The sequence below is a fragment of the Hyla sarda genome, chromosome 2, assembly GCF_029499605.1.
Source record: "Hyla sarda isolate aHylSar1 chromosome 2, aHylSar1.hap1, whole genome shotgun sequence".
In the NCBI taxonomy this organism is placed as follows: Eukaryota; Metazoa; Chordata; class Amphibia; order Anura; family Hylidae; genus Hyla; species Hyla sarda.
In genome coordinates, this window is record NC_079190.1 from 380,954,789 (window position 1) to 380,978,690 (window position 23,902).

General features: G+C 43.9%; 1 protein-coding gene across 1 annotated transcript in view; it reads left to right on the forward strand.

The window, feature by feature from the left end:
• CUX1 (cut like homeobox 1) overlaps nt 1-23,902 on the forward strand; it is a 421,420-nt gene that overhangs the window by 383,862 nt on the left and 13,656 nt on the right. The window contains exons 17-20 of the mRNA XM_056558501.1: nt 3,060-3,166; nt 4,958-5,074; nt 17,008-17,091; nt 22,328-22,384. Coding sequence (XP_056414476.1) covers nt 3,060-3,166; nt 4,958-5,074; nt 17,008-17,091; nt 22,328-22,384 — 365 coding nt within the window. The remainder of the gene's footprint in view (nt 1-3,059; nt 3,167-4,957; nt 5,075-17,007; nt 17,092-22,327; nt 22,385-23,902) is intronic.

Sequence of the window (23,902 nt, forward strand, 5' to 3'; positions counted from 1 at the left end):
AGGCAAATACAGCAAAAGATTGATCCTGATCACCCTGCAAATTAGTTCACTGACCACTGCACGGATCCTTGATCCCAGGAACTGGAGACACCATCAAAGAAAATATGCAACAGATCCAGCAGATGTTTATTATAAGTCCATGCAATACAGACAAAGGCTCAGCTCCGTTTCTGGCACCTAAGCACTCTTACTGATGGGAACATGATTAAAGGAGTACTCCACCCCTAGACATCTTATCTCCTATCCAAAGGATAGAGGATAAGATGTCTGATCACGGGGTCCCCCTGCAGGGGTCTTGGCTGCAGGACCCCAGTTATCCCGTGCATGGAGCGAACTTTGCTCTGTGCCGGATGACCGGCGATACGGGGCAGAGGCTCGTGACGTCAGTCACAAACCCGCTTGTGATGTCACGGCCACGTGCCATCAATGCACACCCCCCATAGACTTGCAATGAGGGGGTGTGTCCATGACATCACAAGCTGGCATGACCGCTGAGAGGGCACAGCCATGACATCACGAGCGTGCTTCCGGCACTGCACCCGATGCTCTAAACAAATGCCGGGTGCAGCAGGGAGATCACAAGAAAAGATATCTAGCGGCGGATATCCCAGGCAGATAAGCGTTTTGTCTGTATTGCATGGACTTATAATAAAGAATTTAAAAAATCTACTGTTTCTGCTGCATCCGCTGCATATTTTCTTTTTTGAGAAATCACATGAGCAGCATCGGCCATTGTTTGCTACTTGTTTCTTTTACTTTCGTTTGCTTGCAACTGAAAAAAAAACTGTCCACAAAAATGACAATAGGAAGTGCAGCCATATAGAGTTCACTTGTGATTTTACTTCTCAGCATCAGATAGTAAAACTGTCACTTTGATATTCAATAATGATGATATAACAGTAGATTTTCAAGTACTTAGAAGCAAAATCAAAAGTGCCAACCAATATGGCTGCACTTCCTCTTGTCCTCTTTCCTTCTTTATAGAGTTGTCTCATTAGAAACAACTTGTTTCATAATCCTCCCACCAGCAGATCACCCCAGGTCCTGCTTCTGGCACCGCAGCGCACAGCTGATCTTGTCATATGTAGATACAATGTAGTATAGGTAGCATATAAAGACACAACGATCAGCATCCTGCACTCACCGCTAAATACCGGTATCAACGCTCCTACATGGAGATCAATGGAGGACCAGGCTACAGAAGATACGTGGGCACACAAGCGCCCACGTATCTTCTGTAGCCTGGTCCTCCATTGATCTCCATGTAGGAGCATCGAGTCCGGTATTTAGCAGTGAGTGCAGGATGCTGATCGTTGTATCTTTATATGCTAAATATTTAAATGGGCACTATCAGATACAAAAACTGTTGATATGTTGTAAAGCATGCAAAACCACTAGGTTTTGCAATTGCTTTCATTAGAACATTTTCAGTATTTCATAATGAAAATGCCAGTCAAACAACTGCCCTCCCTGCCTGCTTGGACACATACTAGTCCTTCTGTGTAGAGGCGTCATGGACACACTTCCTTGATTGACAGCTGTGAGTGCAGGGCTCACAGCTGGTGTGGAAAAATCCTCCCACTGTCAGCTTGTGTCCCGCTATTGTCAGTGAGGACAAGCTGGGAGTTGTAGTTTTGCTAATGCTAGGGGAGATGTGAGCAGACAACATACTGAAGGAGGGGGCGGAGACCTGCACAGTGAGGCCACGCCCCCTCCATTTGAGAGGAATTCAGACTAGTGAGCTAAATTAAAAGTATAATAAAATAAATAAAGGTGCTAGACACATAAAAATTAGATGTACATGGTCAGGATTAGGTACTGAGTGATATATTTAAAAAAAAAAAATATTTTTGTTGGATCTGACGGGTACACTTTAAGTCTGTCCTTTTTACCTCCTAGCACCTCCGCTGGACTCTCTACGATCGACCGATATTGATTTTTTAGGGCCGATACCGATAATCTGTGAACTTTCAGGCCGATAGCCGATAACGTATACCGATATTCCGGTATAAGTTATTGGCTATTTCACCGACCCCGCAGAAGCCACTGCAGATCAATGATTTAAAGCGGGCGCTTTATATCAATGAACTGCAGCGGATTTTTGCGGGGCCAGAGACCGCCGCCGCCACCCACTTCTCTCCCCCTGCCTGTCCTGGGGTCCTCCTGAGTCCAACCACCACCGCCGCTGCCCCCCCTGCCTATCCTCTGGCCAGAGACCGCCCGGGTCCTCCTGAGTCCAACCACCGCCGCTGCCCCATTGCCTCCCCCATCCCTGGTCTTAAAATAACATGTTCTCGGGGTCCACGCTACTTCTGGCTCCGGCGGCGTGCTGAGCTGTCACTGTGCACACTGACGGTGACGTCGCGTTGAGGGCGTCACTTGTCATTGTGCAGTGCAGTGCACAGCAATAGCGCAGGACACTGCAGGAGCCAGAAGTAGCGCGGACTCCGGGAACAGGTAATTATAAAACCGGGGATGGGGGAGGCAATGGGGCAGCGGCGGCGGCAGTCTCTGGCCGGTGGGGTATTATCGACAAGGTAATTGCCGATACCGATAACATCCAAAATCGTGAATATCGGCTAAACGGATAATTGGTCGATCCCTAGTTGTCGGCACCACTTGCCCTAATAGTGAATGTCCTCTTGTTGGCATATGGTCTGCTGGGATTAATAGTAGTGCCATTCTGACATTTCTTGTGATCACAATGTAGTATTGTATGGCAACCATTTATAATAATGTCCACCAGAGTTGGGAGCCACCGGTGCAGATCAGCTCTCTATTCTGGCTCCCTAGGGGATGCTTTTTTTTACTAAAAGCATCATGCTATGGGGAGTATGCAAGAGGCTACATCAACCTTCTCAACTATACACTGCCTGCTGTCTGTGAAAAATACTAAGAAGGTCATTCATTAGCAGTACGACAATAAATGCAGGCTTTCTTACAGAGTGAGAGAACATACCTCTTCGACCAGTCTGGCAGGACCTGTACTATTGTTCTGATGTCACATGTCATTGACTCTGTGATTTATATATGACAGTTCTGTTACTGTATATTTCTAGGTTATTCTGCAAGTAATCCAATCCCTGAAGGACAGATGGACTCTCTTCTCTCAATCATATCTAGTCAAAGGGAGCGTTTTAGAGCCAGAAATCAAGAACTGGAAGCTGTAAGTCTCCTCTACATCCTATAAAGTAGACAGGACAAGTGGGGGAGATTTATCAAAACCTATAGCAACCAATCAGATTGCTTCTTTCGTTTTTCACAGGCCTCTTTAAAAAATGAAAGAATCGATCTGATTGGTTGCTATGGGCAACTCTGCAACTTTTCCTCTGGACAGGTTTTGATAAATCTCCTCAAATGTGCTTTGATCATGATTCACGGAGGTTCTCCCAGAAGTCAGTTTTCTTTCTTTACTTTGGATATTAGCACTTGGAATAGTTTGACAAATCCAGGCCCAAATCTCTCCTCCCTCACTATGCCTGTTTTTACTTTTTGTTGTAATCTTCCAGCATCGTATGACTGGGTCACTGTCCTCTGAAGGGGGTCCTTCCCTGAGAAGACAGGGCTGTCATTTGTCTGGATTGTGATCACTCTTGTAGGATACATTAGGGAGCTACCTATCTTTTATTATGGCTTTGTAATTTACTGTGAATTAGATAAATCTAGACAGTGGTGTTACCTGAACCTCATGGGCCCGAACTACCGTATCTTTAGTATCTAATAGTATTGGTCTGATGGACCTTTCGGTTCCTCTCAGGTTCCAGTGACCCAAGTCCAACTGCAATCTCTGCATCCCTTAAAGTTAAATCCTTGAAAATGGGTATATTACATAGAAAACCAGATAATACTCTGATACTGCTTACCAGATAAGACTTACCATTGCACTTCATAAACAATATATCTATATATGATAAGAATAAAAAAGGCATGACATAGCATGTTATATTTGGTGTCCGAGAGAATACCTGAGCAACATATTCTGTAAGAATGCCTGTCAGTACTACGTTTTCTTACTTCTATGAAACTGTTTCCCATATCCCATAATGTATCACCTATAATCTACAGAGAAATAACATTCCAGATTATCACAGAGAGGTAAGAAGATTCCCTGAAAGTAAATGAAAGTTAAAACAATAACAAAAAACTGTAATAGCAACAACTGCCAGGTTCTCCTCCTCTCCCCTCATCCTGTTCCAACACGTATTGTAATTTACAGGTAGTAGAAAATAATAATAATTCATAACTATTATGTTTTTTATTATTATTATAATTATGAATAATAGTAATAATAATAGTGATAATAATAAACTGTTATTATTTTCAAAAAATATTTATTAAATGGGAACTCCTGTTGCTCTCTCTTTGAACAAGAGGTAACCAAATGCTGGAATACACATCTTCCCTGCTTTGAATGCAGAAAAATAGAAAGAAGAATATAAACTATTCCCATCCTTTTATTTATTTATTCATTCATTTTTTTGCACCTTTTTTGTTTTGTTTTTTTTTAAACAAAAAATAGCGGGGACCATAAATAGATGAACTGCTGTTTTATCTGCCATATTAGGCAAAGGACATTGCAATATTTTATAGGATCTGACTGTTTTACAGGGTAGTTGCCTATAGGTGGCACTAAAGAGACAGTTGTCATTCTTCTGCAGTAGAGATGATCTGCATAGCTTTCCCACGGAACACTGAAGAATCAGCGCCTTTCCCTTAACTCACAGTTGTTTTCATTTCTAAATGTAGTTATTGTTATTAAGTGTAGATGTTGTTACATATAAATGAAAATTCAGCTCTAAATAAAAATTGTTTCCCACGTAATATCTAACTTTCATGTAGACAGACTTTCTGTATTGAGTCAGTTCAGACTCTGAAAATGTCACGTTCCAGATTTCAGGAATTACAGTATATCCTCGGTGACCTTTCATGATTGTTTTGTTTTGTCTCAACCACATAGGAGAATCGCATGATGCATCACACTATGCGGGCACTTCAAAGCGAGCTGGATAACCTGAGAGCCGACAACATAAAGCTCTATGAAAAGATTAAATTCCTGCAAAGTTACGCGGGCAAAGTGAGTAATCTCGGAACAGGAACCTTTTACATGACATTATGGGACTGTTACTGGATGATCTGTCTCTGTCCACAATGAACACTGAGCTATCTATTAAGACTAAATACTATAAGTCATTACTTAAATCCAAAGAGCCACGTAATCCTGTATATGTAAACTGTTTCCAAATACTATGCTTTAACCCTTTAATGACCATACACGTTTATTTTAGTGTTTTTTGGTCTGATTGGTAATGTACATAGAAGAAAGGGGGCCCTATAGCAAAGATTAAAATGGGACTAGTATAATTTTTTTATGTCTGATTTAGCCCCTAGGATAGAAAGGCCAGATGATTATTTCCCATTGCTTTTCTTGACCCTTCCTTTTAATAGCTGACAATGCAGATCCCTGGGGAGAGGAGTCCTTCATAGTTTTCTACCAGTAGCAAAAGGAATGGGACAAACCATGGCTGGGCCCCCATCTCCCCAAGGGCCACATAGCAGCTGCATTGTATACCCTTTGAGTATGACCTGATATAACTTTTTTATTCAATAGGCTAACCGTCATATTTGCATTGTTCATGTCAGACACATCTTCACATATGAATAACTTTTAGACCACATTACTCCTTCTTCTTCTTTTATACAGATGTTAGGACTACAGCATGTGAAAATAGTCACACAACACAATTTGAATAATGTGAAAGAGCCCAAAAATACAGAATACTAAAATAAATGTGCACCTGCCTACTCTGACATAATACATGTGGCTAGCAAAAATGCTGCGTATTTTCCTACCTATTAAAGTCAATGGGTAGTAATATCAGCTGCAGAAAATATGCAGCGTGACCCTACCCTCTTGATGCATCATTTTATATCTGCACCCAAAGCTGCCATAATAAGGGAAAAGCAGCAACAGAACTGTTCATGGTCTTAAAGGGATACTCCTCCCCTAGACATCTTATCCCCTATCCAAAAGATAGGGGATAAGATGTCTGAATACAGAGTGTCCCGCTGCTGGGGACCCCCGCGATCTCGGCATCGGCACCCCAGACATCCTGTGCACGGAGCGAACTTCGCTTCATGATGGATGACTGGCGATGTGGAGCTTGGGCTCATGATGTCATGGTCATGCCCTGCACGTGACGTCACGGCCTTGCCCCCTTAATGCAAGTCTATGGGAGGGGGCGTGACGGCCATCATGCCTCCTCCCATGGACTTGCATTGAGGGGGCGTGGCTGTAACGTCACAAGCGAGATGCGGCCGAGCCTCCGGCGCTGTACCCGACGCTCTAAACGAATGCCAGGTGCAGAAGGGAGATGCCGGTGGATAGGCGATAAGATGTCTAGGTGCGGAGCACCTAGACATCCAGCTGTTGCTAAATATTGGGTTTTCCACATGATCACACGGTCACATAAGGCTTCTACTCCATAATATTCCTACTTAAAACTTATCAAGAACTGTTCAGAAAGAATCAAAGACACAAAAGTTGAGCCTCCTTTATGTGGCCTGTAGCTGTCAGAACATTTGGTGTATAACTCCTTTTTCCACCCTGTCACGACAGCACCACAAGAGAGAGATGGACTCCTTCCTCAGGGACAGGAAACCTGAAGCTTAAAAGGAAGTGCATCTCTCCCAAGCCCCTGAGGTTACCTGTTCCTTAGAAACTTGAAGCTGATCCATCTTTCTGGATGGGTGCCTGTGGAGGGGGCCCTGGAAGCAGTATCCCACGAAGTTTGGGTATGTGGGTCCACTAAAGGCTCTTGGCTGGGAGCCATCCTGTGTACCCCCAGCCGGTACTGGTTACCCTCTGGCCTCCTCCTTCCTCCGCCAACCACATCCTCTGCACTGCGCTGGCCTGTAGTTCGGGCTTATGGGCAGTATACAGCGCTTACCTGTAGAGGTCCAGAGCTGTGTGGAGACACCTGTGGGGGATGTGGTGGGTTCCGGAGTCACGCAGCGTGCTGCGGTGGCTGCGGCCATGTTGTGGTCAGAGCTTAGGTCACATGAGCTCCAGCTTACAGATTGTGACGGCTGGTAGGGGAATAAGGCCAGAGACCGGAAGTGACGTCTAACACCGAGTTTCCGTAGGAAGGGCTGCTCCTTTGCCTTCTGGGGTACATTGGACAGCCAGCTTATCATTCAGCAAGCTTCCAGGAGGTAGTGTGTTCAGCATGAGCTCCTTGGAGGATGTGGGCAAGCGGGACCGTTCAGAAGCTTCTCCCCGGATCCCTTCCTCGGTATTCATGGGCTGTGTGGTAAGTTATTTCTTTCTTTTTTTCGGGGTTACTGATGCCTAGTTAAAAATTTTTAGGATTCGCATAAGATGGCATCTAAAAAGAATAAGCATAAAGAGTGTGCTATCTGCAAAGCAAGTTTAGCTTTGGATAATGACAAACCTAACTGTGTGTCTTGTACAAATAGAGTGATGATGGCAGAGACCCCGAGACTTTTGCAGCAAATGCAAGATATGGTTAAGAGACAAATAGAGCACTCTGTTAAAGGGTTGCTACTATCTACCATCTCCACTCCCCACACTACAGTTACCCCTTCTGTTCCCATAATAGAGGATGAGGAAGAAGGGCTAATCACTGTTCATTCAGAATCAAGTATGATTTAAAAAGTTTTAATTACTGCCTGTTCTATATCTTTCTACAGATTAGAACAGTGTTTCTCAACCTTTTTCAGCAATGCACAATATCTATTTATCAGTGGGTATGTAGATTACAGTGCTGCTTTATACAGCAACTCACAAATGACGTCTTCTCTAATCAGCGTCGTTCCCTTCTCTTCTCCATCTAGTCTGGGCCATAATGACGATTTCTTCCAGCCACAATTCTTCATCGTTAAACCTGCAAAACAAACCTATTAGGCTCCACACTTTTTTTTACACGGGTGACAGAGGGGTGTAGAAGAGTGTACATGGGTGGCAGAGTAGTGTAGAGGAGTGTACATGAGTGACAGGGGTGTAGAGGAGTGTACATAAGTGACAGAGGGGTGTAGAGGAGTGTACATAAGTGACAGAGGGGTGTAGAAGAGTGTACATAGATGACAGAGGGGTGTAGAGGAGTGTACATGGGTGACGGAGAGGTGTAGAGGAATGTACATGGGTGACAGAGGGGTGTAGAGGAGTGTACATAAGTGACAGAGGGGTGTAGAGGAGTGTACATGGGTGACGGAGAGGTGTAGAGGAGTGTACATGGGGGGGAGTGTACATGGGTGACGGGTGTAGAGGAGTGTACATGGCTGACAGAGGGGTGTAGAGGAGTGTACATGGGTGATAGATGGGTGTACATTGGTGACAGAGGGGGTAGAGGAATGTACATGGGTGACGGGTGTACATTGGTGACAGAGAGGTGTAGAGGAGTGTACATGGGTGATAGATGGGTCTACAGGGGTGTACATGGGTGACAGAGGGGTGTAGAGAAGTGTACATGGGTGACGGGTGTAGAGGAGTGTATATGGGTGACAGAGGGGTGTAGAGGAGTGTACATGGGTGATAGATTGGTGTACATTGGTGACAGAGGGGTGTAGAGGAGTGTACATGGGTGACAGAGGGGCGTAGAGGAGTGTACATGGGTGAGGGGGGTGTACATGGGTGACAGAGGGGTGTAGAGGAGTGTACATGGGTGACAGAGGGGTGTAGAGGAGTGTACATGGGTGATAGATGGGTCTACAGGGGTGTACATGGGTGACAGAGGGGTGTAGAGGAGTGTACATGGGTAACAGAGGGTGTAGGGAGGTGTACATGGGTGACAGATGGGTTTAGAAGAGTGAACATGGGTGACAGGGGCATAGGGGGTGACAGGGGTGGACAGAGGGATGAATAGGGGGTAGACATGAGTGACAAGGATGTGGTCAGAGGGGTGGACAATGGAGGGTGAACATGGGTGACAGGGATGACAGAGGGTTGGATAGGGGGGGTGGACATGGGAGACAGGGAATCAGAGGGGTGGACAAGAGTGACAAGGGGGTAAAAGAGGGGTGGACAGGGGTGACAGATGGGTGGACTGGGGTGACAAAGGGACAGAGGGGTAAATAGGGGGTGGATATGGGTGACAGGGTAAACGGCAGGGTTAGACTGGGGGGTGGACGGGGGGTGAACATGGGTGACAGGGATGGACAAGGAGGGTGACAAGGCGGACATGGATGACAGGAAGGTGGACATGGGTGACGGGGATGGACAAGGTGGACATGGATGACAGGAGGGTGAACATGGGTGATGGGGGGGGGGGGGGGGTTGAACAGGCCAGACATGGATGACAGGAGGGTGGACATGGATGACAGGGGGGGTGGACATGGGTAACAGGGATGGACAGGGAGGGGGACAAGGCAGACATTGATGATGGGGGGTGGACATGGGTGACAGGGATGGACAGGGGGTGGACAAGGCGGACATGGATGACAGGAGGGTGGACATGGGTGACAGGGGGGGTGGACATGGATGACCGGAGGGTGGACATAGGTAAAGGGGATGGACAGGGCGGTGGACAAGGTGGACATGGATGACAGGAGGGTGGACATGGGTGATGGGGGTGGACATGGGTGACAGGGATCGACATGGATGATAGGAGGGTGGACAGGGGGTGGACAAGGCGGACATGGATGACAGGAGGATGGACATGGATGACAGGGGTGGACTTGGATGAAAGGAGGGTGGACATGGGTGACAAGGATGGACAGGGGGGTGGACACGGGTGACAGGGTGGACATGGGTAACGGATGGACAGGAAGGTGGACATGGATGACAGAAGGGTGGACACGGGTGATGGAGGAGGGACAGGGAGGTAGACAATGCGGACATAGATAACAGAGGGTGGACATAGGTGACGGGGGGTGGACATGGCAGACATGGATGACAGGAGGGTGGACCTGGGTGACAGGGTGGTGGACATGGATGACAGGAGGGTGGACATTGGTGACAGGGATAGACAGAGAGGTGGACAAGACGGACATGGATGACAGGAGGGTAGACATGGGTGACGGGGGTTGGACATGGGTGACAGGGATGGACAGGGAGGTGGACAAAGTGGACATGGATGATGGGGGTGGACATGGGTGATGGGGATGGACAGGGGGTGGACAAGGCATACATGGATGAAAGGAGGGTGGACATGGGTGATGGGGATGGACATGGAGGTGGACAAGGCAGACATGGATGACAGGAGGGTGGACATGGGTGACAGGGATGGACAAGGGGGGTGGACAAACGGATATGGATGACAGGAAGGTGGACATGGGTGAAGGGGTGGACATGGGTGACAGGGAGGTGGAGTTGGGTGACAGGGATGGACAGGGGGTGGACAAGGCGTAAATGGATGAAAGGAGGGTGGACATCGGCGACGGGGATGGACAGGAAGGTGGACAAGGCAGACATGGATGACAGGAGGGTGGAGATGGGTGATGGGGGGGACATAGGTGACAGGGATGAACAGGGAGATGGACAAGGCAGACATGGATGACAGGAGGGTGGACATGGGTGACGGGGGGGGTGGACATGGGTAACAGGGATGGACAGGGAGATGGACAATGTGGACATGGATGACAGGAGGGTGGACATGGGTGACAGGGGTGGACATGGGTGACAGGGATGGACGGGGTGGACAAGGCGTACATGGATGAAAGGAGGGTGGAAATGGGCGACGGGGATGGACAGGAAGGTGGACAAGGCAGGCATGGATGACAGGAGGGTGGACATGGGTGACGGAGGGTGGACATTGGTGACAGGGATGGACAGGGGGTTGGACAGAGCGGACATGGATGACAGGAGGGTCGACATGGGTGACGGGGGGTGGACATGGATGACATGGATGGGCAGGGAGGTGGACAAGGTGGACATGGATGACGGGAGTGTGGACATGGGTGACGGGGGAGGGACATAGGTGACAGGGATGGACAGGGGGTGGACAAGGCAGACATGGATAACAGGAGGGTGGACCTGGGTGACAGGGGGGGTGGACCTGGGTGACGGGGGGTGGACATGGATGACAGGAGTGTGGACATTGGTGACAGGGAGGTGGACAACACTGACATGGGTGACGGGGGGTGGACATGGGTGACATGGATGACAGGAGGGTGGACATGGGTGACAGGGAGGTGGACAAGGCAGACGTGGATGACAGGAGGGTGATTATGGGTGACGGGGGCGGACATGGGTAATAGAGATGGACAAGGAGGTGGACAAGGTGGACATGGATGACAGGAGGGTGGGCATGGGTGATGGGGGGGTTTGGACAGGGTTGAGAAGGGGTAACAGAGGGTTGGAAAGGGTGCAGTACCTTAAGCAAGCCAGCATGGGAATCCGGCGCAGCTTGCAGTTCCACGGCACGGGAATCCAGCGCAGCTTGCAGTTCTATGGCATCTTATATTTATAGCAGGGTACCATTTCCGGCTCACTGCGCAGCAAGGGGGAGGGGGACGCTGTGTGCACAGTGCACACCCAGGCTTCCCTTTCCCCCTTGTGGTGCCGTGAGTCATAGGCACGCAGGCTAGGGCAGAACATTTAAAAAAAAATTTATAAATGAAAAATTCACAGCAAAATTCCCGGGCAGTACCAAATGGCACCCCGGTTGGGAATCACTGGATTAGAATTTAATGATTGTGTATATTTTCTGCAGGAGATGAGTCTTTATCCTCATATGAGGATTTATCTGGCAAGCCTGCCTTCTTAATGGAAGATGCGGACCAGCTGGTCAAGGCAGTGAGATCAGATATGGGTTTAGAAGAACAAAAAAAGGCCAAGATACAGTCTTGGCCGTAAATGTTGGCAACCCTGGAATTTTTCAAGAAAATGAAGTATTTCTCACAGAAAAGGATTGCAGTAACACGTTTTGCTATACACATGTTTATTCCCTTTGTGTGTATTGGAACTAAACCAAAAAAGGGAGAAAAAAAAGCAAATTGGACATAATGTCTCACCAAACTCCAAAAATGGGGTGGACTAAATTATTGTCACCCTTTAAAAATTGTGGATAAATAAGATTGTTTCATGCATGTGATGCCCCTTTAAACTCACCTGGGGCAAGTAACAGGTGTGAGCAATATAAAAATCAAACCTGAAAGCAAGGAGAGAAGTTCACTTAGTCTTTTGCATTGTGTGTCTGTGTGTGCCACACTAAGTAAAGACAACAGAAAGAGAAGAGAACTGTCTGAAGACTTGAGAACAAAAATTGTGGAAAAATGTCAACAATCTCAAGGATACAAGTCCATCTCCAGAGATCTAGATTTGCCTCTGTCCACAGTATGCAACATTATCAAGAAGTTTGCAACCCATGGCACTGTAGCTAATCTCCCTGGGCATGGACGGAAGAGAAAAATTGATGAAAGGTGTCAACGCAGGATAATCCAGATGGTGGATAAGCAGCCCCAAACAAGTTCCAAAGATATTCAAGCTGTCCTGCAGGCTCACGGAGCATCAGTGTGTGTCGACATTTAAATTAAATGAAACGCTATGGCAGGAGACCCAGGAGGACCCCACTGCTGACACAGAGGCATAAAAAAGCAAGACTACATTTTGCCAAAATGAACTTGAGTAAGCCAAAATCCTTCTGGGAAACATTTTGTGGACAGATGAGACCAAGATAGAGCTTTTTGGTAAAGCACATCATTCTACTCTTTACCGAAAATGGAATGAGGCCTACAAAGAAAAGAACACAGTACCTACAGTGGAATATGGTGGAGGTTCAATGATGTTTTGGGGTTGTTTTGCTGCCTCTGGCACTGGGTGCCTTTAATGTGTGCAAGGCATCATGAAATCTGAGGATTACCAACGGATTTTGGGTCGCACTGTACAGCCCAGTGTCAGAAAACTGGGTTTGCCAGCAGGACAATGACCCCAAACATGTGTCAAAAAAGCACCCAGAAATGGATGGCAACAAAGCGCAGGAGAGTTCTGAAGTGGCCCGCAATGAGTCCAGATCTAAATCCCATTGAACACCTGTGGAGAGATCTAAAAATTGCTGTTGGGAAAAGGCACCTTGTAAAAAGCTTATTGATGGTTATAGGAAGCGACTGATTTCAGTTATTTTTTCCAAAGGGTGTGCAACCAAATATTAAGTTAAGAGTGACAATAATTTTGTCCATCCCATTTTTGGAGTTTGGTGTGACATTATTTACCATTTGCTTTTTTTCCTCCCTTTTTTGTTTTATTTCCAATACACACATAGGGAATAAACATGTGTATAGCAAAACATGTGTCACTGCAATCCTTTTCTGTGAGAAATACTTAATTTTCTAGAAAAATTTCAGCCATGACTGTATAATGTTTGAGGGCCTGGAAGTAAGAAAGCGTAGAGTGTTTCCTATTCATAAAACAGTGTTCCAATTAATTAAGAAGGAGTGGAAAACCCCGGACAAGAAATAATTTATTCTGCAGGCCATAAAAAGAAAGCATCCGTTTGATGAATCAGATGCAAGAAAAACTGGAACAGAGCTCCTAAAATTGATTTAGCCATTTCAAAAGTATATAGGAATGATGACATACCCTTTGAGGATCTCGGCGTATTAAAAGATCCTATGGACAAGAAGGCAGAAGGATTCTTAAAAAGAACTTGGAAGACAGCAGGAGCAGCCTTAAAACACAACATAGCTGGTACATCTGTAGCCAGATCTATGCTCTTATGGATTGACCAGTTATCATCAGACATACAGAATGACGCTAACAAGGATCAGTTATTGTCATCGCTACCAGGTATTAGGAATGCGGCAGCTTTTCTGGCGGAATCTTCATCAGATGCACTAAGGCTTGTGGCCAGATCTGCAGCCTTGGCGAACTCTACAAGAAGGACCCTGGGGCTACAAAATTGTCAGGGGGAAATTTGTTCAAAAAACAAATTATGTGCCATCCCATGTGAGGGAGAATTGCTCTTTGGCTCCGTACTTACCTGATATCTTGTAAAAAGCTGGATACATAAAGAAAGGGTTCCCCTTTACCAAACTCCTAGACAGAATCAGCGTTTTCATTCTAGGGGGAGGGGTAGCAGTACAGAGGGGGTCAGTCAGCCAGGTGGAAATTTTCAAAAAAGATTACAGGTCTCATGTTTAATCAAGCCTCCACCTCAACAACAAAAAAACTATTCTCAATGACAGGTTGCCACGAGTGGGCGGCAGGTTGCAGGAATTCTTTCCCCAATGGATTGAGATAGCTGGGAGCTCCTGGGTGTTAGAGACCATAAAAAATGGTCTCATTCTAGAATTCTCCAACCTGCTGCCTTATCATTTTATAATAACAAAATGTCCATCAGGTCCTACATGACAATGTCAACTTCAGTCAGAAATTTTTTCTCGACTTCAAAAAGGAGTCTTGGTGCCAGTTCCTATAGAATAACAGGGTCAGGGGTTTTATTTGTCCCTTTTCCTTATAAAAAAAAAAAAAAAACAACAACACATTCAGGGTCATAATAAATTTAAAGCCCCTAAACCAGTTCCTCAAATACAAGCAGTTCAAAATGGAGACACTGAAGTCAACCATAAATCTGCTATCATGGAACGGTTTCATGGCATCTTTAGACTTAACAGACGCTTACCTTCATGTACCAATTCACAGAGATCATAAAAAATATTTAAGACTGGCCGTTCACATAAAATCTCAGCTTTTCAATCTTCAATTCTGTGCTCTTCCCTTTGGCATATCCGTCGCCCCAAGAGTGTTTACCAAGAGTAACGGAAATGGCGCAACACAGCAGAGAAGGGGATGGAATATTTGTACCATACCTGAACAACTTTCTCCTTGTAGCAGAAACAAAGGAAAAGGTACAGTCCTTTATAGAGCATACGGTAAAAATCCTTAAAAAATTGGGGTGGTTGATAAATTGAGAGAAATCCTCTCCTGCCCCTACTCAACAAAAGATCTTTCAGGGTATAATGCTTGACTCTATTCAGCAAAAATCTTTTTTACCATCCCAAAAGATTGATAAATTGGTATTCATATGCTTCATACGAACCCATAAGCGCTCCAGCCAATAACATTATATCCTTGGCAGAAGCACAGCTGAACTCCATCGCAGCAGTCCATCTCAAGGGGGATCTGAACTTCAGAGTTGATTATCTCAGCCACCACCAGATATCTCAAGGAGAATGGCAACTGAACCCAAAGGTATTTTGGAAAATCATTTCATTTTGTGGGAAGCAGCAAATAGACTTATTTGCCACAAGGAAAAATTTTCAAGTGAGAAAATTTTACTCTCTGTCCCAGGCGGACTGGTTACTAGCAGTAAATGCACTGTCGCAGATCTGGACCTGGGAGATAGCATATGCTTTTCCACTCTTGATTCTTATCCCCCGGGTGATCAAAAAGATCAGGGAGGACAAAGCAACAGATATACTTATAGCCCCCTTTTGGCCTCGGAGAGCATGGTTTTCATGTCTAAGGAATATGTCAATCACAAATCCTTGGGTGCTTCCGGATCTACAGGATTTGCTAGTACAGGGCCCAATAGTTCATGCAGAGATCCAAAAATTGCACCTAACGGCCTGGCTCTTGAGATGATGATACTTAAGGCTAAGGGCCTATCTGATGCAGCCATTCTTGAATTCCTGCAAAAAGGCTTTGAAAAAGGCTTAAGAGCGGCTACATTGAAGGTCCACATCTCGGCTCTAGGAGCTTTGTTCAGTCAGAGAATAGCTGATCTCCCATGGGTCATAAGGTTCATTAGGTTAGTTAAAAGATTACAACTCTCAAAAGAAGTTCGAGTTCCTCCGTGGGAGCTCATGGTTGTTCCTAATTCCCTATGCCTACATCCGTTTGAACCTTTATCTTCCATCCCTCTTAAAATACTGACTCAAAAGATAGCACTTTTAGTGGCTATAACCGCGGCCAGAAGAGTGGGAGAGATTGCAGCTTTATCCGCTAATCCACCTTATACTCAAATCTTGGAAGACAGGACACAAAACTTGGAGACCAGACCCTTCATTCATGCCCAAAGTAATCTTCTCTTTTCAAATGTCTCAAGATATAGTTCTACCTTATTTCTGCAACCACCCGTCCAATCAAACAGAATTAAAATGTCATACGTTCGGACGTGCGCAGATGTATCATATATTCAAAGGACTAAGCTTTTTAGGAAATCTGACAGACTGTTCGTTAAATTTTCTGGTCCAAATAAGGGTGACAGAGCCATAAGTGAGTCAATTTCTAGATGGATTAGATAAGCAATCACTTCAGCAGGATTAACCCCTCCTGCTGGACTAAGAGCACACTCTACTAGAGCTATGGCACCCTCTTGGGCAGAATTTAGGGGTGCCTCTATTCAACAAATTTGTAGGGCAGCCACTTGGTCATCCCCTCACACCTTCTACCACCATTACAGGCTGAACTTAGGTGCCTCTTCTTCCTTATCCTTTGGTTGTAAGGTTCTGCAGGCAGTGGTCCCAGCCTAGGTCTCTCTGGTATTCTCTCTGGTGGTGCTGTCGTGATGGGGTGGAAAGCCGGTAATTACTCAGGGGTAATTCTGTTTCCACATAGTCAAAACAGCACCACAAACTATTCCCACTCTTTCTTTTTCTTGCACGGGGTTGTGCACTTAGGTATTAAAAAAAAAGATATATATATAGTTTCTTCTTAATGGTGCTGGTTAAATCTTATTGCATTAAAATATTATATTGTATATACTAACCAGTTGGAAGTGTTTTCTCGGTCTCTGTAATTCACTGGGGCTTGGGAGAGATGCACTTCCTTTTAAGCTTCAGGTTTCCTGTCCCTGGGGGAGGAGTCCATCTCTCTCTGGTGGTGCTGCCGTTACTACCGGTGAGTAATTACCGGCTTTTTTAAGTCAGTGTATAAAGGTGATGCCTCGGAACAAAGCCTCATGTACACTTCAACACTAGAGATCAGAAGGAAAGTTTTCTAGCAGTGGAAAACTTTTGGTGGATAAAATTTTGTTACGTACAATGGACATACTGCAACCTGGCAACTATTTTTAACTAAATTCCATGGTCTTTTCTATATCCCTCCACCAGGGTGGTAAGAGTGATGACACTGAGCTGCGCTACTCCTCCCAATATGAAGAACGACTTGACCCATTCTCCTCATTCAGCAAGAAGGTAAGTTCTCTGGTCAGGAAGCATCTTCTCATAATTACATATAAATATATCTTTGCAGCTGGTTAAGGTTATGGCTCAGACATTTTTGTCGGAAATTTTTTTCTCCTGAGCACTAGCGGCAACTTTTCAAAGGCTTCCGTCTTCTTTGTCAAGCACATGGTGGTTGCTTGACAAAGAAGGCGGAAGCCTTTGAAATGTTGCCGCTAGTGCTCTCGCAGGAGTACAGAGCCACAACGCTCAGCCCACGGTGAACGCTAACGAAATGGCTGGGAATGACTCCATGCGGAGTGAATGAATTCACAATAATAAAGCAAATTGGCACTAATAATAAAGAGGTTATCCATGCACATAAAATTTTTGACATGTGGCCGGGGGTACATTGAAAATATAATACAAGTCATGCTCACCTCCCTTGATCCACCGCATGTCTTTCCCCGATTCCCTGAATTATATCTTCCGGTCACTGCAGGACACTGATATGGCCAGTGATTGGCTGAGCAGGTAGTTCTTACTACTAAGAAGCAGGAAGAAGCAGTGGCGAACAGGGACCAGATAATGTCACACTGGGAGTTGCAGGGGATCAGAGTAGGAGAGTATGACTTAGTTTTTTTTTTTCATCATGCCCACAGCCATATGTTAAAAAGTTTATGTGCCCAGACAACCCCTTTTATAGACAGATTCCCACCTTAGACATTCATGGCATATCCACAAGATATGCCATACCTTTCTGAGACATATGGGTCTCGCCTCCAAGATCAGCAGCACCCATTTCCAGAACACATGTCCTCTGCACCTCATCTCAGCTGGTGAAGTGTTTGCCTCATACAGGTGAAGAATAAATGGAGAATTCATTTTTATTTTTTAAGCAAGAAAATGAGAAGTGCTTGTAGTGTGTTACAGATTTCTATTATGTGATTGCAGGGATTGTATTTTACTCTTAGCTCTTCTTCTGCTTATGTATTGTAGGGATTTAAATTATAGTCAAGGTTATGTCAGGACATGAATATCCATGTACGTGATCCCTAAACCTACAACATTAGATAATACAATTAGTTTTTAATGGTTGGGATCTAATGTTTGCGTGCATAAATCTAGATCTGAAAAGTAAGCAGAGGTTTATAGATCTTTTCCACAATAATAAGTGCGCAGATTTACTTAGTGGTCCCAGTGTTTCTAATATAAAACCACAGGATGTTTCCAAAAAGATTTTTGATGGAATGTGTTTCCGAGAGTTGTGTATACAGAAGACATTTGTCTTTCCATACGCAGTATAAAAGCTTTTCCTTTACCATTTATTGCCCTTTATTGATTGTTGCACTTAAACTGTTATTTACTAGTTTTCTCAATCAACCAAATAATTTTCTAAACCCTGGCACAAACACAGACTTACGAAACAGCCGCTGCCATAATTGGGGGAAAATCTACTTGTGGTTTGCCACATCATCATGAAAAAATAATAGTGAGCTGTAATATGTATAGATTTTTCGCGTACCTTTTCCTTTGGCCAGGAGAAGCCATCTAAGGTTTGGTTCTCAATTTAAAAAAATCTAGACATACCATTCATTTGTAATGCAAAAAAATCTCTATGAAACGTGAAAGTGTTGTGCATAATTAGAAAAAACATATCTGATTTCTTCCAGAAACAGCACCTCTTTTTTCCTCCGTTTCTGTGTGGAATTGCAACACAATTCCATTGAAGTGAATGAAGTCAAATAGTAATACCACACACAACCTGAGAACAGTTGTAGTGCTGTTTTTAAATGAAAAACTTTATTTTTTATCCCCCCCCCCCCCCCCCCCGTTTAATTCTGGATTACCTCGGTAAGCTTCAATACATATACAGATCTCCACTCTAATAGAAGTTCACATTTTTATATAGAATGTGAATGTTTTTATTTTATTTTCCTTTTGCCAAATTAGTGAGAAGCCTTAGGTTAGATTTTCACCTGTTTGTTTTATTCTGCTGGTGCTGCTGTAAAAAAAAAAAAAAAAAAATTTAAAAAAAGTCATACTTACCTACCCCACAGCTCCTATTACAGCTCCTCCAGGTGCCTCCTCTTCCTGTTTCTAAGACAACAGGTTGCAGCAGGACCTTTTCCAATTACTGGCCAAGACAGGACACCACTTCGACCAGTGAATGCCTGAGCAGCAAGTCCCACTCTGACCCATTGGGGGAGATATATCAAAACCTGTCCAGAGAAACATTACTGAGTTGCCCAGAGCAACCAATCAGCTCGATTCTTTCATTTTTCAGAGGCCTTTTAAAAAAAAAAAATCAAATAAACATTCTGGTTGCCACAGGCAACTCAGCAACTTTTCCTCTGGACAGGTTTCGATAAACCTCCCCATTTTCTCGGAAGCAGTAAAAAGAGAGGAACAGCAGGCAACTCAAAGGAGAACAACAGGGGCCGCTGGGGACTGACGTAGGTAGGTATGACATTTTTCTTTTTTACAGCAGCACCAGCAGAATAAAAAAAAAAATAATTGAACCCCAGTTTACCACTTTAAGGTTTTATTCACACTTACAGTATTCTGCGCAGGATTTTCTGTTGCAGATTGCAATGTAAACTGAATGACTTGATATCCTGCGCATCAAAACTGCGCAGAATACTGTATGTGTGAATAGACCCTTAAGGGGCTTATCTTTGTTTTGAAAAAATGTATATGTTACTAGGGCATTGAAAAAATGGGAAAAAAGTTGGACTTCCACCTAGACCCCTGCTGCTCCCATTCAGCTTTTTCCGGTCCCCCAATCTTCTCAGTGACCCACCTTAACCAGTGACTAGCTAAATGGGCATTTCCTGTAGTGTTAAACGCAGCAAGCAGCAGTGAGCAGAGGGGACTGGGCACTGTCGGAATAACAGGGGATCCGGGCAGGTGAGAATACTTTTTTTTAATTATTTTGTCCATTATACAAAAAAAGTTATTGATGAAATTAGCCATTTTATGGAGCTATCCAGTTTTAGGAAAACATAGCTGCTTTTTTCCAAAAACATCACCCCATCTGTCCTCAGGTTGTATGCGGTATTACAGCGCCACTCCATTTACTTTAATGGAACTGAGGTTCAATACCATACACAAACAGAGGACAAGAATGGCCCTGTTTCTGGAAGAAATTGGCTATGTTGTTTTTTTTCTAATCTTGGATAACTCATTCATGTTTCATAGAGACCAAAGAAAAGCAAAACATAATTTTTTGCATTATGAATTATTGGGATTTAACCCCTTAAGGACCACAGGTCTTTCCGTTTTTGCACTTTAATTTTTTCCTCCTCACCTTTTAAAAATCATAACCCTTTTAATTTTGCACCTAAAAATCCATATGATGGCTTATTTTTTGCGCCACATATTCTACTTTGCAGTCACATCAGTCATTTTACCCAAAAATCTACGGGAATAAAAAATCATTGTGCGACAAAATTTAAGAAAAAACGCAATTTTGTAAGTTTTGGGGGCTTCCGTTTCTACGCAGTACATTTTTCAGTAAAAATGACCCCTGATCTTCATTCTGTAGGTCCATACGGTTAAAATGATACCCTACTTATATAGGTTTGATTTTGTCGTACTTCTGTAAAAAATCCTAATTACGTGCAGAAAAATGTATATGTTTAAAATTGTCATCTTCTAACCCCTATAACTTTTTTATTCTTCCACTTATGGGGCGGTATGAGGGCTCATTTTTTGCGCCATGATCTGAAGTTTTTAGCGGTACCATTTTTATATTGATCGGACTTTTTGATCGCTTTTTATAAATTTTTTCATGATATTAAAAGCGACCAAAAATACGTTATTCTGGAATTTGGAATTTTTTTGCGCGCGTACGCCATTGACCGTGCTGTTTAATTAATGATATATTTTTATAGTTCGGACATTTATGCACGCGGCGATACCACATATGTTTATATTTATTTTTATTTACATGGTGTTTTTTTTATGGGAAAAGGGGGGTGATTTTAACTTTTATTAAGGAAAGGGTTAAATCACATTTATTAACTTTTTTTTTTTACACTTTTTTTTTTTGCAGTGTTATAGGTCCCTAGGGGGCTATAACACTGCACACACTGATCTTATACCCTGATCCCTGAAAAGCCATAGCTTTGCAGTGATCAGGGTTATCGGCGGTCAATTGCTCAAGCCTTAATCTCAGGCTTGGAGCAATCAATCGCCGAGGGGACACTCCGGAGGCAGGTAAAAGGACCTCCGCTCGTGTCCCAGCTGATTGGGACACCGCATTTTCACTGCGGTGGTCCCGATCACCCCCGCTGAGCAGCCGGGAAGGTTTTACTTTCGGTTTAGACGCGGCGTTCAACTTTGAACGCTGCCTCTAAAGGGTTAATAGCGCGCGGCACCGCGATCGCTGCCGCACGCTATTAGCCCCGGATCCCGGCATCAGATACATGCCAGGACCGACCCGATATGTTGCAGGGTCACCGCTTGACCCCGTGTAATATCGCGGGAGCCGGCCAAGGACGTAAATATAAGTCCTTGGTCGTCAAGGGGTCTATACCGGTAAACGTCTATACCGGTAATTTCTTTAAGGCTCACTCAGCATCCAGCTTTCTACAGTAAGCACCATATGAATGACTGTACACTCTTGCAATACAGACAAGCATACTAGACGTGTCTGATTTTACAGTAATACTATAATATCATAAGCCTGCATGAAAACATGGAGCTGTCCTCTTGTGTAAAGTGCATGGAAGTTATGTCTTGTTCCTGCATGGATGATGGATGCCAAACACTAAGAACAGCCTTTTTTTGTGCCTATAGGGTTTGTCTTCCAGCTTTCAACAGGCACTGGATGGCATAAAGAAAAATATAAATGTAATATTATTTTTACTGTATAACTTGTCTTCTAATAAATCTGATGATCAGCACATATATTTGGATCAACCTGTGTGCAAGAACTTGGGGACTTAGCGTTGGAAAAAAAAAAAAAAACAACAATCTCCCTTTTCCCAAAAACATCACCACTTGGGCTGAGTCTGATTTTACACTGTTCAAGTGAATGGGGCTGAGCTGTAATGCCAGACATAATCAATAGACTAGAGCGGCGCTGTAAAAAATAAAATAAATAAATGTAACCGCCCTTAAATTTTTTAGCTGTTTAGCTGTATTTTATGGCAAAAATGTATTTATCTCACACAATGCCTCCAGCACCTGATCCTGTATTCTTACTTATTTACAAGACGCCTTATGTGGCTGAAAAGTTAACTGTATGTTGTTTTTTTTTCAGGAAAGACAGAGGAAGTATCTCAGCTTAAGTCCATGGGATAAAGCAACTCTTAGCATGGTGAGTAACTGGATGTGTGCTATCTAGATATTGGCCACCAATCCAAGTGTATTTTTGTAATAATAAAAGAGACCTAGAAGATACTTATAACTGGCATTTTAACTTATAGTATAAATTTGTAAACCAACTATTAAGACAACCCCTACCAACAACCTATCTGCTGATCACCATAAACCTGTCTCAGGGTAATAAACAGCCATTCATATAATACATGGACAACTCAGGTCTGTGAGGCTGACTCTTTATTCTGGCTCCTAGAAGGAGGCCCAAAGGGAACAAAAGGGAACAGGCAATAATATACAATATTTATAAAGATCTAAATGTTAATGGATAAACCTTAATTCGTACCTGTCATAGTGCAAAAAAAAAAAAAAAAAAAGTGATATGTTACTCAGTACTTAATATTGATCATGTACATATATTTTTATGTTTCTAGGACCTATATATCCCTAACAAATAGCATTTATATGTAGCTCACTTGCTTTGTGTTCTTGCCTTATGTAGGGGGCGTGTCCATCTCCCTCCCTCACTGTGGATGACTCATCTGCTCTGAGTCAGGGAGCAGCCTCGCAGTCTGCAAATCACTGCACAGTAGTTTTTATTCATACATTTTCTATCTGTTCCTCGTAAAGCTGGATGCTAATCAGCATAGCTGTCACTCTGTGTGTCATTCAGCTTTCACAGACTATTGAATGTCTGATCAGCTTCTTTGCCATTCAGGAGTCAGAAAGCTTTAGCTGTTCAAGTATGCTGGGAGATGTAGTTTTGCAACAGCTGGAGCTGCAGTGTTTGTAAAGCACTGTGTTAGAGCAGTGTTTGTTGCCTTTAGCTGTTGCAAAACTACAACTCCCAGCATGCCCACACATTCTATGTCTGTAGTTTTGCAAGAGCTGGAGGCACACATCTGGAGAATACACAGCTCTAAAACAGAGTTTTACAAAGATTGTACCCCCAGCTGTTGTAAAACTACAACTTCCATCATGGTAGTTGTAGTTTAGGAACAGCTGAAGGCTGCAGTGGTGCAATATCCTATACTGATACCAACACACTTTATGGCCGGTACCCAGTATGCTGCGAAATACAGAATAGACTGTCTGCATAAAGATAGATGAACCCTAGTGGCGGCTATTTTCAGTAGTACTACAAATCAGTAGTACTACAAAATATAAAAAGTTTTTCATAATGACAGTGCTTCTTTAAAAGTCTACAATAGCAAATTGATCAGATGACCATTTATCGCATTACAATGTATTCTTTTTACATTAGAACACTGGCTGGTGAGGGCTAAATGTATCCAAAACTATAGTTTACTTCTTAACCCAGCAATAGACATTTTTTGGCCCCATTCCCATCATGATTTCTCCACATGTCGCAGGTAATACGCCTGCAACCTGCCAAGATGGTTTGGTGACCTATATCGTGAAGTATTTCCAGAAGCCATTGGCTATAATGGACCAAATGTAATCTAGGGCTATGTGCACATTATGTAATAAGTATGCACATTATGATAATAAAAAG